Source organism: Notolabrus celidotus, chromosome 19 (assembly GCF_009762535.1).
Source record: "Notolabrus celidotus isolate fNotCel1 chromosome 19, fNotCel1.pri, whole genome shotgun sequence".
NCBI lineage: Eukaryota > Metazoa > Chordata > Actinopteri > Labriformes > Labridae > Notolabrus > Notolabrus celidotus.
Window position 1 is genome coordinate 988,317 of NC_048290.1, and position 10,952 is coordinate 999,268.

General features: G+C 44.6%; 1 protein-coding gene across 2 annotated transcripts; it reads right to left on the reverse strand.

Annotated features, from left to right (window-relative positions):
- Positions 1–6,823: 6,823 nt before the first annotated feature.
- On the reverse strand, positions 6,824–10,002 carry zcchc9 (zinc finger, CCHC domain containing 9). 2 transcript variants are annotated; one of them, XM_034709530.1, is made up of 6 exons: positions 9,899–10,002; positions 8,477–8,915; positions 8,177–8,327; positions 8,004–8,096; positions 7,850–7,918; positions 6,824–7,048 (listed from the first exon to the last, which is right to left on the reverse strand). In XM_034709530.1, exons 2-6 carry the CDS (start codon positions 8,900–8,902, stop codon positions 6,936–6,938), a joined length of 852 nt encoding a protein of 283 aa, XP_034565421.1. In that variant the 5' UTR covers positions 8,903–8,915; positions 9,899–10,002; the 3' UTR covers positions 6,824–6,935. The 2 variants fall into 2 exon arrangements, with proteins under 2 accessions (XP_034565421.1, XP_034565420.1); XM_034709529.1 differs by having other exon boundaries at positions 8,477–8,913; positions 9,888–10,002.
- Between the last annotated feature and the right edge of the window lie 950 nt (positions 10,003–10,952).

The following is a 10,952-nucleotide window of genomic DNA, read 5'->3' on the forward strand; positions in this document are numbered from 1 at the left end:
TCGCACACACAAACAGGAAACAAGGGTTGAATCTTTGGCGGCATTTTCAGGATCTCAGACAGAAATGTTTGAAGGTTTGCTCAAGGGAGAAATTGGCGTTTGAACTCGCCGAAATCTGTGCCGTTAACTTTACTAACATTAGCATGAAGGAGAATGAAAAGGAGGCAAATGAAGTCGATTTTAATCCGTTCATCTACAAGATTTGAAGACATCAGGGGATACTTTTTGACATCTGTCAGTGTAACGGTGTGATGATTCCACTTGCCATCTCTTATCCTCTTTTTATCAATGTTTCCTCTCTGACAGACAGAAGTTTCTCTGTCCATCTGGGAGATTCTTCCTCTCGGACAGCCCCTCTTACTTGTGGTGTTCCTCAGGGGTCTGTTTTGGGCCCTATCCTGTTCTCATTGTATATGCTGCCCATGGGATCTATTTTCCAGAAATATGGCGTCTCATTTCATTGTTATGCTGATGATGTGCAAATTTATATGCCGTTCAGCTTAAAGAGGAATGGATCCCTGCAGTCCTTATTCAACTGTTTGAAAGAGGTAAAGTTATGGCTGAGCCTAAATTTTCTGCACCTTAACGAGGAAAAGACTGAGGTCATTGTATTTGGACAGCCCCAACAGTTCAATGGGAGCACTCTCGGCCCTCTCGCAGCAAATGTTCACTCCTCTGTAAAGAGCCTTGGAGTTCATTTTGACAGTGCCTTCAAATTTAGGAAACAAATCTCTTCTGTGGTTCAGTCCAGCTTCTTCCAGCTGAGACTCATAGCGAAGGTGAAGGCATATCTCCCTCCTAAGGATCTAGAGAGAGTTGTACACGCCTTTATTACAGCTAGGCTTGATTATTGTAATTCTTTGTATGTCGGCTTAGACATGGCGTCTATTCAGCGCCTGCAGCTTGTACAGAATGCGGCAGCTCGCCTCCTGACTGGCAGGAAACAGAGGGAGCACATCACACCTGTGCTGCGTGCTCTCCACTGGCTCCCAGTCCGTCACAGGATTGATTTTAAAGTTGCACTTTTAACTTACAAGGCCCTAAATGGATTGGCACCATCCTACTTGGCTGATCTTCTCCATGCTCACAACCCAACCCGAGCACTGAGGTCAACAAACCAGCTGCTCCTGGATGTGCCTAAAAGTCGCCTTAAAACCCGGGGAGACCGAGCCTTTGCAGCAGCGGCCCCCAAGCTCTGGAATGGCTTGCCACTCCAATTAAGATCGGCCCCAACTGTTGATGTTTTAAATCTTTGTTGAAGACACATCTCTTCTCTTAGGCCTTCTACTCGTGAAGAGGACATTAATATCCTGTTATGTTGTTGTTTATTGTTGTCTTCATGTAATTTTTACTTTTTACCTTGTAAAGCACTTTAGCCAACACTGGTTGTTTTTAAATGTGCTGTATAAATAAAGTTGACTTGACTTGACTCTTTTTATCAATGTTTCCTCTCTAGACAGATGTACAATAAATAACTTGAGCGCCCTCTGCTGGGGCCCCTGCAGACTTGAGTGGTAACACCCGTACATCAGTCAGTCGGTCTGTGGAGTCTGCGGTATCCTGTCCTCGTGTTCTGGAGAAACCTGTTTTAGCTCCTGTGCTAACAGAAATAAACGGCTTGTTGATGCCAAAGTTTAATGTTTCGCCTGGTCCATATACACAACGCAAGAGAGAGTGCACACCCGCTACATCAGCACCAAATTGCGACAAGTGTTAATGGAGAGCAGTGAAAACAGACCTGGGGGGCCCAGAGATGTGATAAAGGGGGTGCAGCAAGGCTTGATAAAAACACAGTCCAGCACAGGTTTTTTAAAAGGACTGTCAGGGGAACCAGACTGATGATGAATCTACACTGAACGTCACAACAACTTAAAAAAGACAAGAAATGAGAGGAAGTTGCTGCAGCGTCACTTTTAATCACTTCTTTTGTGAAAGTAGCTTCCAGATGCTTCAGTTTGTCTCACACTGAGGCTGCAATGCTCAAGATGATTCCAAAGATGCAGGAATCTGTTAGCAGAAGATGTCTGATGGTGTGTTTTAGTGTGCATGGATGACTGCTGAGTGAGGGGGCTTGGAAATACATCCCTCCGCCAAAGGTAAGCTCTGCAGGAGAAGTTCAAGAACAGCTGATCAGGAGTGACGGGTGCAGTAAGATTTCATCTGTGACGTTAAAGACTGAGGTCGAAAGGGTCTGCTTTAAGGAGCACTTATAAATGAGGTCCAGATCAGAAGAGGAAAGAGCATATTTGACATGACTCGTGTTGTTTGCAAAAAGAAATGACACAAAGAAGACTGAGGTCTGCCGAGGAGGATAAGGGCAACGTACATATTTTTAAGGCAGGTAAAAAAAAAATGATGACTTTTTTTTTTAATCATGGGAGTAAAATCAGATTTTTCTAAATTTTTTCTAAAAAAATAGTCAGTTCTTTTTTCTTTTTTGCTGACCTCCATGTTTTATTCTTCTGTGGCCTGCAGTCTGAACGTTGCACACAATCACTCACATTTATCACCAGGATTTCAAAGCAGCAAGTAAAAGTCTGAAGAAGTCGTCCCCAGTCCTGCCTGATGAGAAAGTGACAGAGCCACCTAAAGCTGTCAGACCCTCACCGAGCAGATAAACAGAAACATGTCTCTCTGAGTCTCCTGGCGTCTCCTCAGGGCCCGAGCAGACAGCTCAGCCTTATTAGCTCCAATAGACTCCTCTCCGTTTCTGATGTGCTCTCCTCTGTCATTAACTGCTGCTCCTCACTTTCATGTCCTCCTCTGTTCCTCTCAGGGATCCTTCCTTCCGCTTGCTTTAGCATCGCCTTCGCCTCGTAGCCCGCAGCACACACATGCACATGAGTCAGGACCTGCAGTAATGACTTCCAGCTCAGTCTGCAGGTAACAAGCGTTTCCTGCTGGCTGTGTCTGCCCGGGGACAAACGCTGCCGTCTCTCTGAGGCTCGGCCTCTCTCTGTCACAACGTGGACCGACTCTGACACGCAACAACTTGATCCTACTCTCTGACATGTTCTTAAGAAACATGTAGAACTCTTCAAGGCCCCTGCAGGGGATAAGGTATAGTGAACGGGTGGTTATGCAAATTAGAATTCTGAGATGCTCTCTCCAGCTCTGGATCACAGGACAGGATGTTGCTCCACTTCTCCCTCTCAGAGATAGTTGATGGTTTTGGGGGTCCAGTAGCTCCTCAGGCTGCTCTCACATCTGGGCCCACTAACTGTCATTATGTCCCCACGACCAAGACCAGCCTGAGACCACACTAAGGTTTTTACCACAGTGTCAACAGGCAGAGGGGGAAAGAGACGGACTACTTTCTGTGGAGTGATCTGATATGACGTGTGATCAGGTCGTTCCTGGTGTCTCTTTTGTGTTCTAGAATGAATCAGTGTTCTATTCGGCTTTGATCAACTGATGGCATTCCATTCTATTCTCCTTTTGATGTGTTCCGTTCCATTCTGTTCCCCTTTGATGTGTTCCATTCTATTCTGTTCTCCTTTGATGTGTTCCATTCCATTCTGTTCCCCTTTGATGTGTTCCATTCCATTCTGTTCCCCTTTGATGTGTTCCGTTCCATTCTGTTCCCCTTTGATGTGTTCTATTCTGTTCCCCTTTGATGTGTTCCATTCCATTCTGTTCTCCTTTGATGTGTTCCGTTCCATTCTGTTCTCCTTTGATGTGTTCCATTCCATTCTGTTCTCCTTTGATGTGTTCCGTTCCGTTCCATTCTGTTCCCCTTTCTCTGGACTGAATTGTTATGATGTGATCTATGTTATCACAGGGTTTTGACCAATCAGGATCAAGTATTAAACCCAGCCCTGTATTACATTCAAACCATCTTTATTTGAGACCTGCATTGAAGACCCCAGTCCGGCCCCTCTTCAGTGCCTCTTCCTCGGTCCTAATGACCCTGACTGCAGACATTTATGGACTGTTTTAAACTGAGGAAGAGTAACAACTGAGAGGGAGTTTCTTTTTCCCCTAATTGAGAAAAACTTCAGAGCGACATCACGGGGTTAATCATCTTGACCTGAACGCCCTCCTTCTAATTATACAGCCAGGTACCGTGATGGACACCTCATCGGTCGCAGGGTGGAGGTCTTCAGCTTCCTTTGAGTCACTTTAAAAGAGATGTTAGAAGATCATGAAGGGTCCAGATGAGTCTCATAAATCTGAACATAGAACTGCAGATATATTCTGAGGACGTATACACACACACACACACACACAGAGGAAGCTCTGAGGGTAGATCAGGATACATTCTGGATGTTGCAATCTAAAGACAAAGACAATAGTTTGAGGAAAAAGACCCCCACTGCTCCCACTCTTAAATTAGATCCAGGAGACGTGAGTGAATGAGCCCTCTGTGCTTTTGTTTTAAGGCACACACACACACACACACACACACACACACACACACACACACACACACACACACACTCCCCCATGGATGAAACTTTGGGGTAAATTGTGTAATCAGCCTCAGTGAGCTGGCTGTGTGCTGCTGGCCAGACTTCTCTCTGCCTCCATAAGGACGCATCAGGCTCTGTGGAAACCAGGCGTAGGGGTGTGTGTGAAGGGTTGGGGGGGGGGGTCTTTTAAGGGTAGCCTCCAGGAGGGGGGTCCCCCACATCTCTATTTACTTTATGTGAGGTTTTACCCAAACATGAGGTCTCTGGAGGGAAACACATGAGCTGCTGGTGAACAGAGGAGACGAAACCATTCTTAGAAAGTTCTCTGGTGAAATCTATGAGAGGAGAGAAGTTAGAGTTGTCTTTATGGAGACATGTAGTCAAAGTCAGAGAACCTAAACTCAACATTTCATGGACTAGAGTACAAATACCTCAAAGTAACACTGAAGAAGTGCTTTGTTTGATTTCCCTGATTAGCAGCACCGCTCCTCAGAGATGATTCAGGATTGGTTCTGGAGTTTGAGCAAGACGTGTTGATGCTGTGGAAGTAAGAATGTGTCTGCAGAGCTGCAGGCTGCAGTTTCAGGACTGCAATTCTGGGCCTGCATCTCTAAGATGAGATGCAAAGAAATAACTTTAAAAGAAAGAAAACAAAGAGATGGAGACGGAGGTAGAGCAGCAGCTCCTGTGTGCTGTCGGGTTTATCTGCTGTTGTTATGAATGGAGTCAGACGGCCTCAGAGGCTGCGATCCAACAGCTTCAACCTTCTTACTCTTGAGCAATAAAGCTCTGTCTTATTCCTCAGGTGTGTCTCCTGTATCTGACTCAAAGCTCCAAGGACAGACGACATGTGTTTAAAGACTGAGGTCCATTTATGAGTCAGCGTTCAGGACCAGAACTCTTCTCTGAGCCGTCACAGCCGCCTGTTTCTTCATGTTTAGAGGAATCACTTCTGTCTGCTGTGGAGTTCCCAGAAACCTTCTGCATCATGAGTGATGCAAGAGCTTTTTAAAGGAGAGAGAGGGAGAGAGAGAGGGAGAGAGAGAGAGAGAGAGAGAGAGAGGGAGAGAGGGAGAGAGAGAGAGAGAGAGAGAGAGAGAGAGAGAGAGAGAGAGAGAGAGAGAGAGAGAGAGAGAGAGAGAGAGAGAGAGAGAGAAGCTTCATCGACATTGAAAGGACCCTCAGTGAGACTCAAAGACGTCCCTGCGCGCTGCTCGTCTGCAGCCTGTTATCTCTGCTGACTCATCGTGTTGGAGTTTTTAATGAAGTCAGGACGCTGACAGACTTATTGATCGCTCTGCTCTCCTCCTGCTGAGGAAACCATGAACAGACCGGCTACATTATCACATCATTCCCCAACGTCCAAGAGAGACAAACTCGTCCTGAGCATCCTGCAGAGAGAGAAAGATGCTCCTGCTGTGATCTGCCTTTAATGCAAAACATCATCAGAGCTGTAAATGTAAGGTTTCTGAGGACAGAAACAAAGGAGTGTCTGTGGAGGGCGATGAAGAAGCTGCAGATTAACGCTCTGATAAATCTGTGTTCAGTGAGTTTCTGTCCTCAAATTAAAACTGTAAGAGAGGGTCTAACAGAAGAAGGGGAACAACTGTGAGACATGTAGTCTGGGTCTTTACCTCTTCAGAGCGACAATCTGGAGACATTTCACTCTGATCTGTCGTCTGTGGTCCTCAGCATGTGGAGTGTCGAAAGCATCCTCACTTTCATCAGAATATCATCCGCTCTCGAAAACGCATCTGTCGTCCAAGGCTCAGGGGTGTGTCCGAAGGTTTTAGACCTGGGTGGCCAAACTTGGGCACCAACTCCTTCAAGGGTGGCCTCAAGTATTTGTGCACTCCCGTGGAAATGAATATCTACGAGTGAAGAAAAAAGGAGCGGCGTGCAAATCTGTGTGCACGGTTTAAAATCCGTTCATGTGGATCTGCAGCTCGTGAATAGCTTGTTTGCAGAATGAGTGAAGTAAGAGCAAGAAGCTGAAACATCCTGAAGATCTCCTGCAGCAAAAACTACATCACATGATTGTGCAAGTGTTCAAAGAACTACAAATATGGAGCTGAACGTCAGAGACGCAGAGAGCAAAGAGTGAAGGATGTTTCCCACGATGTCTCGGACACCATGACACATTAGCATGTTAGCTTTGACTCTTCTCTGCCACCTGAACAGAGCAGCAGGACAAACAGTCCTCTGTTATAAAGTCACCTCTGCTAACAAGGAGCTCACCTTGAGTCAGTGCTGCCCCCCAGAGGCTGAGTCATCACATTACATTCACACAGAGGAAGCTTCTCTGAGCAGGACTGAGTGTTCAGACTGATCCTGAGCTCTGAATCTGGACCTGGACCCAGCCTGAGGTCGAGGTTTCAGGTCTGATCTTTTATGAAACAGGACACCTCAGATTTTAAAGTTTTGTTCCAGCACCAACAAAACGTGGAGAAGGAACTCTTTATTAAACGTTTGATTTCATATTTACAGAAACAGACTCGGGAGTGTCTGCAGACCCCGTTCTGATCAGAACTTCACCACCTTGGTCTGTTTGGGTTTGGCTTTCTTCACCGGGACGTGGACGTCCTCGTAGTCTGCACTCATGTTGTTGGACAGCCAGGACACGGTCACCGAGTTAGCTGGAGAGAGAGAGAAGAGGAGGATGAGAGTCAGGGAGGAGGAGGATGAGTCTGTTAAAAACATCTCAAAGCATCAAATTGTTTGTTGTTCCTCCAGGGAAACAAGATGCACTCTTTGGATTGTCATGGAGAACAAAGGGGAGGTTTAAGGTGCTTTTCGACTGCAGGAACATTCCTCTGGAACTAGGGACCTTTTGAGGATTATTGCGAGCTTTGACAGCATGAAACCAGGGTCTAACTTTAGTTCCTGGGTAGTTAATCTCCCCCTGAACAGCTCCTGCTCGTGGGAGAGTACTTTCCAAAGGTACAAGAACTTTAGGGGCGGGGCCTGCCTTTCTGAATGTTTCGGATTGGTCGAGTACCCTCAGTGTTTTATTTCCCCCCTCCGTCCACAGTAACCTCACACACACCTGTGATTCTCTTGGTTTAATACCTCCTGAACATCGGTCTTCTCTGAGCCTGATAGTGTGAATTCGTTTCTGTCAGCTCCCGGTGTTCCAGTCTGAAGAGTGACCCTGTAAACTGGAGACCTTCAGCTGAACGTGTCAGTGTTTGTGGAGTTTACACAGCTGATGAAACACAGAGGGAGTTCCTGGGAATGCAAACTAGTTTAGTTTTTATTCTCCAAATATTCTCATGAGATATTTAATGATGGTCTAAAGACGTTTGTGAGGGATGCATCCGGCTGAGAGTCTCCAGTTAACAGGGTCGCTCTTTACACTGGAACACCTGTCCGTCTCTGACTTTTAAAATCTGTCCTCTTGATTCTGCTCTCTAAAGATGGAGACAGGAGAGACTCACTTGCAGCCTGATGCTCCGGACAGTCCTTCTGAAAATGTTCCACGGAGCCACAAACTCGACAGCTGCCTCCTGCAGAGACAAATCAAAGATCCTTTATTAAAGCGATGTTACGTTCATCACCACACAGACAGAGGAGAGGGTTCAGAGGTCGTACCTTGTGCGTAAAGTCCTTTGGGATTATCTGGACAGGACCTCGACAGGTGACCCGTCTTCCCACAGATGAAGCACTTGGCGTACGGGTAATCACCTGAGGCAGAGAGCACACGAGTGTTAAAGAAGCAGACTCAAACATGGATCCTTTAAGAGAGAGCAGCAGCGTGTCCTCACCCAGAGCCGGGTCCACTTTGGCTCGACACTTCTGGATCTCGTGCTCGGTGGAGCCGCAGCGGTAGCAGATCCCTCGGCCCATCTCCTCGTCTCTGTCGGCCTCCGGACAGTCGGCCAAACCGTGACCGGGCTTCCTGCAGTTAAAACACAGCTGGAGGAGACGAGGGAGCGAGGGAACAAGGGAGGAAGGAAGGAGATATCACCGCCTTTGTTTCAAACATCACATCCCTCTAAGTTAAAGAAGGACTGAAGAACAATGAAGATGCTTTCAAATCCCCTGAGAGGATTTGAATCTCTCACCATCGAGCTCTTCTTGTCGGTCTGCCTCTTCACCCTCCTGTCTTCTCTCCTCTGGTCTTTCTTCAGAGCCGTCTCCACCTCCTCCCTGATCTCCCTCTCCTCCTCCCTGCCTCCTCTCTCTCCTCGGGGCAGCCGTCGTCCGCTCTGCTGCAGGTACTCCATGAAGCCGTTGACGTCCTCGTTGTCGTAGTCCTTCTTCTTTTTGTTCGGCTTCTTCACGCCTGAGCCGTCGGGTCGAGGTCCTCTCAGGTAGTCTCTAGGAGGTCCCTGATTTGAACCTTCAGATCTGCCTTGGTAACCTCCTCCTCCTCTTCCTCCTCCTCCTCTTCCTCGTCCTCCTCCTCCTCCTGCCTTTAGTCGACTCCATGGCGTGGCATCTGCTTCTTTGTGTTTATGGACGTTGTTTGCTCTCGCCCACCTCGTCATGACTGCAGCGTCTGAACAAACACAAACAGAGAGGTGGAATCACAAAGCATTCATCCGTCATTCTGATCAGCAGGTTCATAAAGAGTCACATCATGTTGAGCAATGTCAGCAATCCAAAGTTCCTCATGATGTGTTCACAGAGGAAGAAATACTAAATCTGTCATGTCTGAAGATAAAATCAGAGTTTAAACTCTGTTCCTTCAGATAAAAGCACAAAGTGAATAAACTGTCAATCAAATTTGCAGACAAGCTTTATGGAGAAGATGATTTAGGACTCAGCGCCAAAACGACCACATGGATCATTTTTTGAATTTAGTAAATATTCTAATAATTTGAGTCACTACATTTCAGATTTTTATGAGCTATGAGCAAAAAATTCAATTAAAAACAATAAAAAGATTGAAATATTTCACTTTAAATGTCATGAGTATGTAATGTATGAGAGTTTATCTTTTTAACTGAAATTATGAAAAAAGGAAATAAGGGTATTTCATTTTTTTATTTTTTTTAGATGAAGTATTAAGAGTAAAAACAACCAGAAATTGAGGAATAGCTACTTTAAAATATTAACACTTCATCATTTATATTTATATTTAATTGTCTGAGCAGTAATTCAAACATTTGAGCCATAAATATGAGTTTTCTGTGTGCAGAAGGTGACTTTAACACGAAGCCAAAGATCAGACTTTTAATGCTAAATAAGTCAAAAACTATCTAATGACACTCTAACTGATGTTAAATGTTCATTAAATGTCATTAAGTCATCTCTGCATTAAATTATAAAACCATTAAAATCCGTGTTATTCTGAAATGTTAACCACGTCACTTAGCATGGAGCTAAAACATGCAGCTAACTTCGATATTAAAGGTGAAAACAGTGAAATAGTGATAAATCCTGATACAGATTAGGATACATGTTCATTTAATATAAACATGTCCTCCAGTATATGTTGTTAAATGATGATAAAGACGGAAACAAACTCACGTTATGAAGCTTTAAACCAACATGTGTTTATATTTATCCGGAAGTCCTCCTCCTTCTTCTTCTTCGTCTCTTACTTTAATGGCGGATCACAACCAACTCTAGTGCACACCGCCACCTTGTGTGCGGAAGTGGAACATCACGGTTTATATTTAAACAAATAAGTAAAAAATTAAGCAACTAAGGAAACGATGATAATAGTGATGATACAAACAATAGTAATAATACTAACAAAAATAAGAATAACAATAAGGCAACTGAAAAATCAATTACTGGAAAAAAAATACTTATAATAAATAAATTCATATTTCAATTAGATTTTGATTTGTTTTGATATTTTTATTTCGATCATGTAAAATTAAAACAGAAAAAAAAACATACAAGTCAAAAAGAAGAAATAGTTATAAAATTTTTTTTTTTTAAATCAATCAGTTCCATCCAAGGGAGCCGGATCCTCCCCTGGTGGTGAAGCCTTTAGCAGAGTGTCTGCCCCCTGGTGGCTGGCTGCAGTATAGGTCAAAAAATCAGTCAAACTTTAAAAAATAAATACACGTGGTACGAATGTTTCTCCCATCCGTATGCTGTGGTGATATGTAGTTAGTATTTGACTGTTTTGTGTTCAAGGCCTCTTTTTCCTGAAAAGTTTCTTCTTCGTTAGTTATTAGGGTTTAAAAAACAGGGTTTTACTTCCTGTTTCCTTTGATTCACAGCCGCTGTAGAGGGAAACTCAAGCGGCAAACCCCGGTCTCAAACGATGAAGCCAATGCGGAAGTGATATAAACTGCAATACATCGAAAATCCGCTTGAGGCTGGCTGCAGAAACACCGGAAACCACATAGATATGAATGGGAAAAAGACAATCTTTGCAGCATTAATAAACATGTTTACAGCCTGGTTCAAAAAACAGCTTGGCCCTACAACGCTAATCTCTCTAATGGCACACACTGTACGGGGAGTGAATTTTTTTCTAACGTGACGGTTAAGAAGATATTAAGATTATGAGTTTTGCCCAAATAAGGACATGACTGACGTGACTCCCGGTCGGGAACACACAGCCATTGGCTAAGA

Coding starts and splice junctions, on each gene's coding strand:
- zcchc9 (XM_034709530.1), bottom strand. CDS start 8,902: ATGACGAGGTGGGCGAGAGCAAACAACGTCCATAAACACAAAGAAGCA. Junction 8,328..8,476: donor CCGACAAGAAGAGCTCGATG/GTGAGAGATTCA, acceptor CGTCTCCTCCAG/CTGTGTTTTAACTGCAGGAA. Junction 7,919..8,003: donor CAAAGGACTTTACGCACAAG/GTACGACCTCTG, acceptor TTGTCTCTGCAG/GAGGCAGCTGTCGAGTTTGT.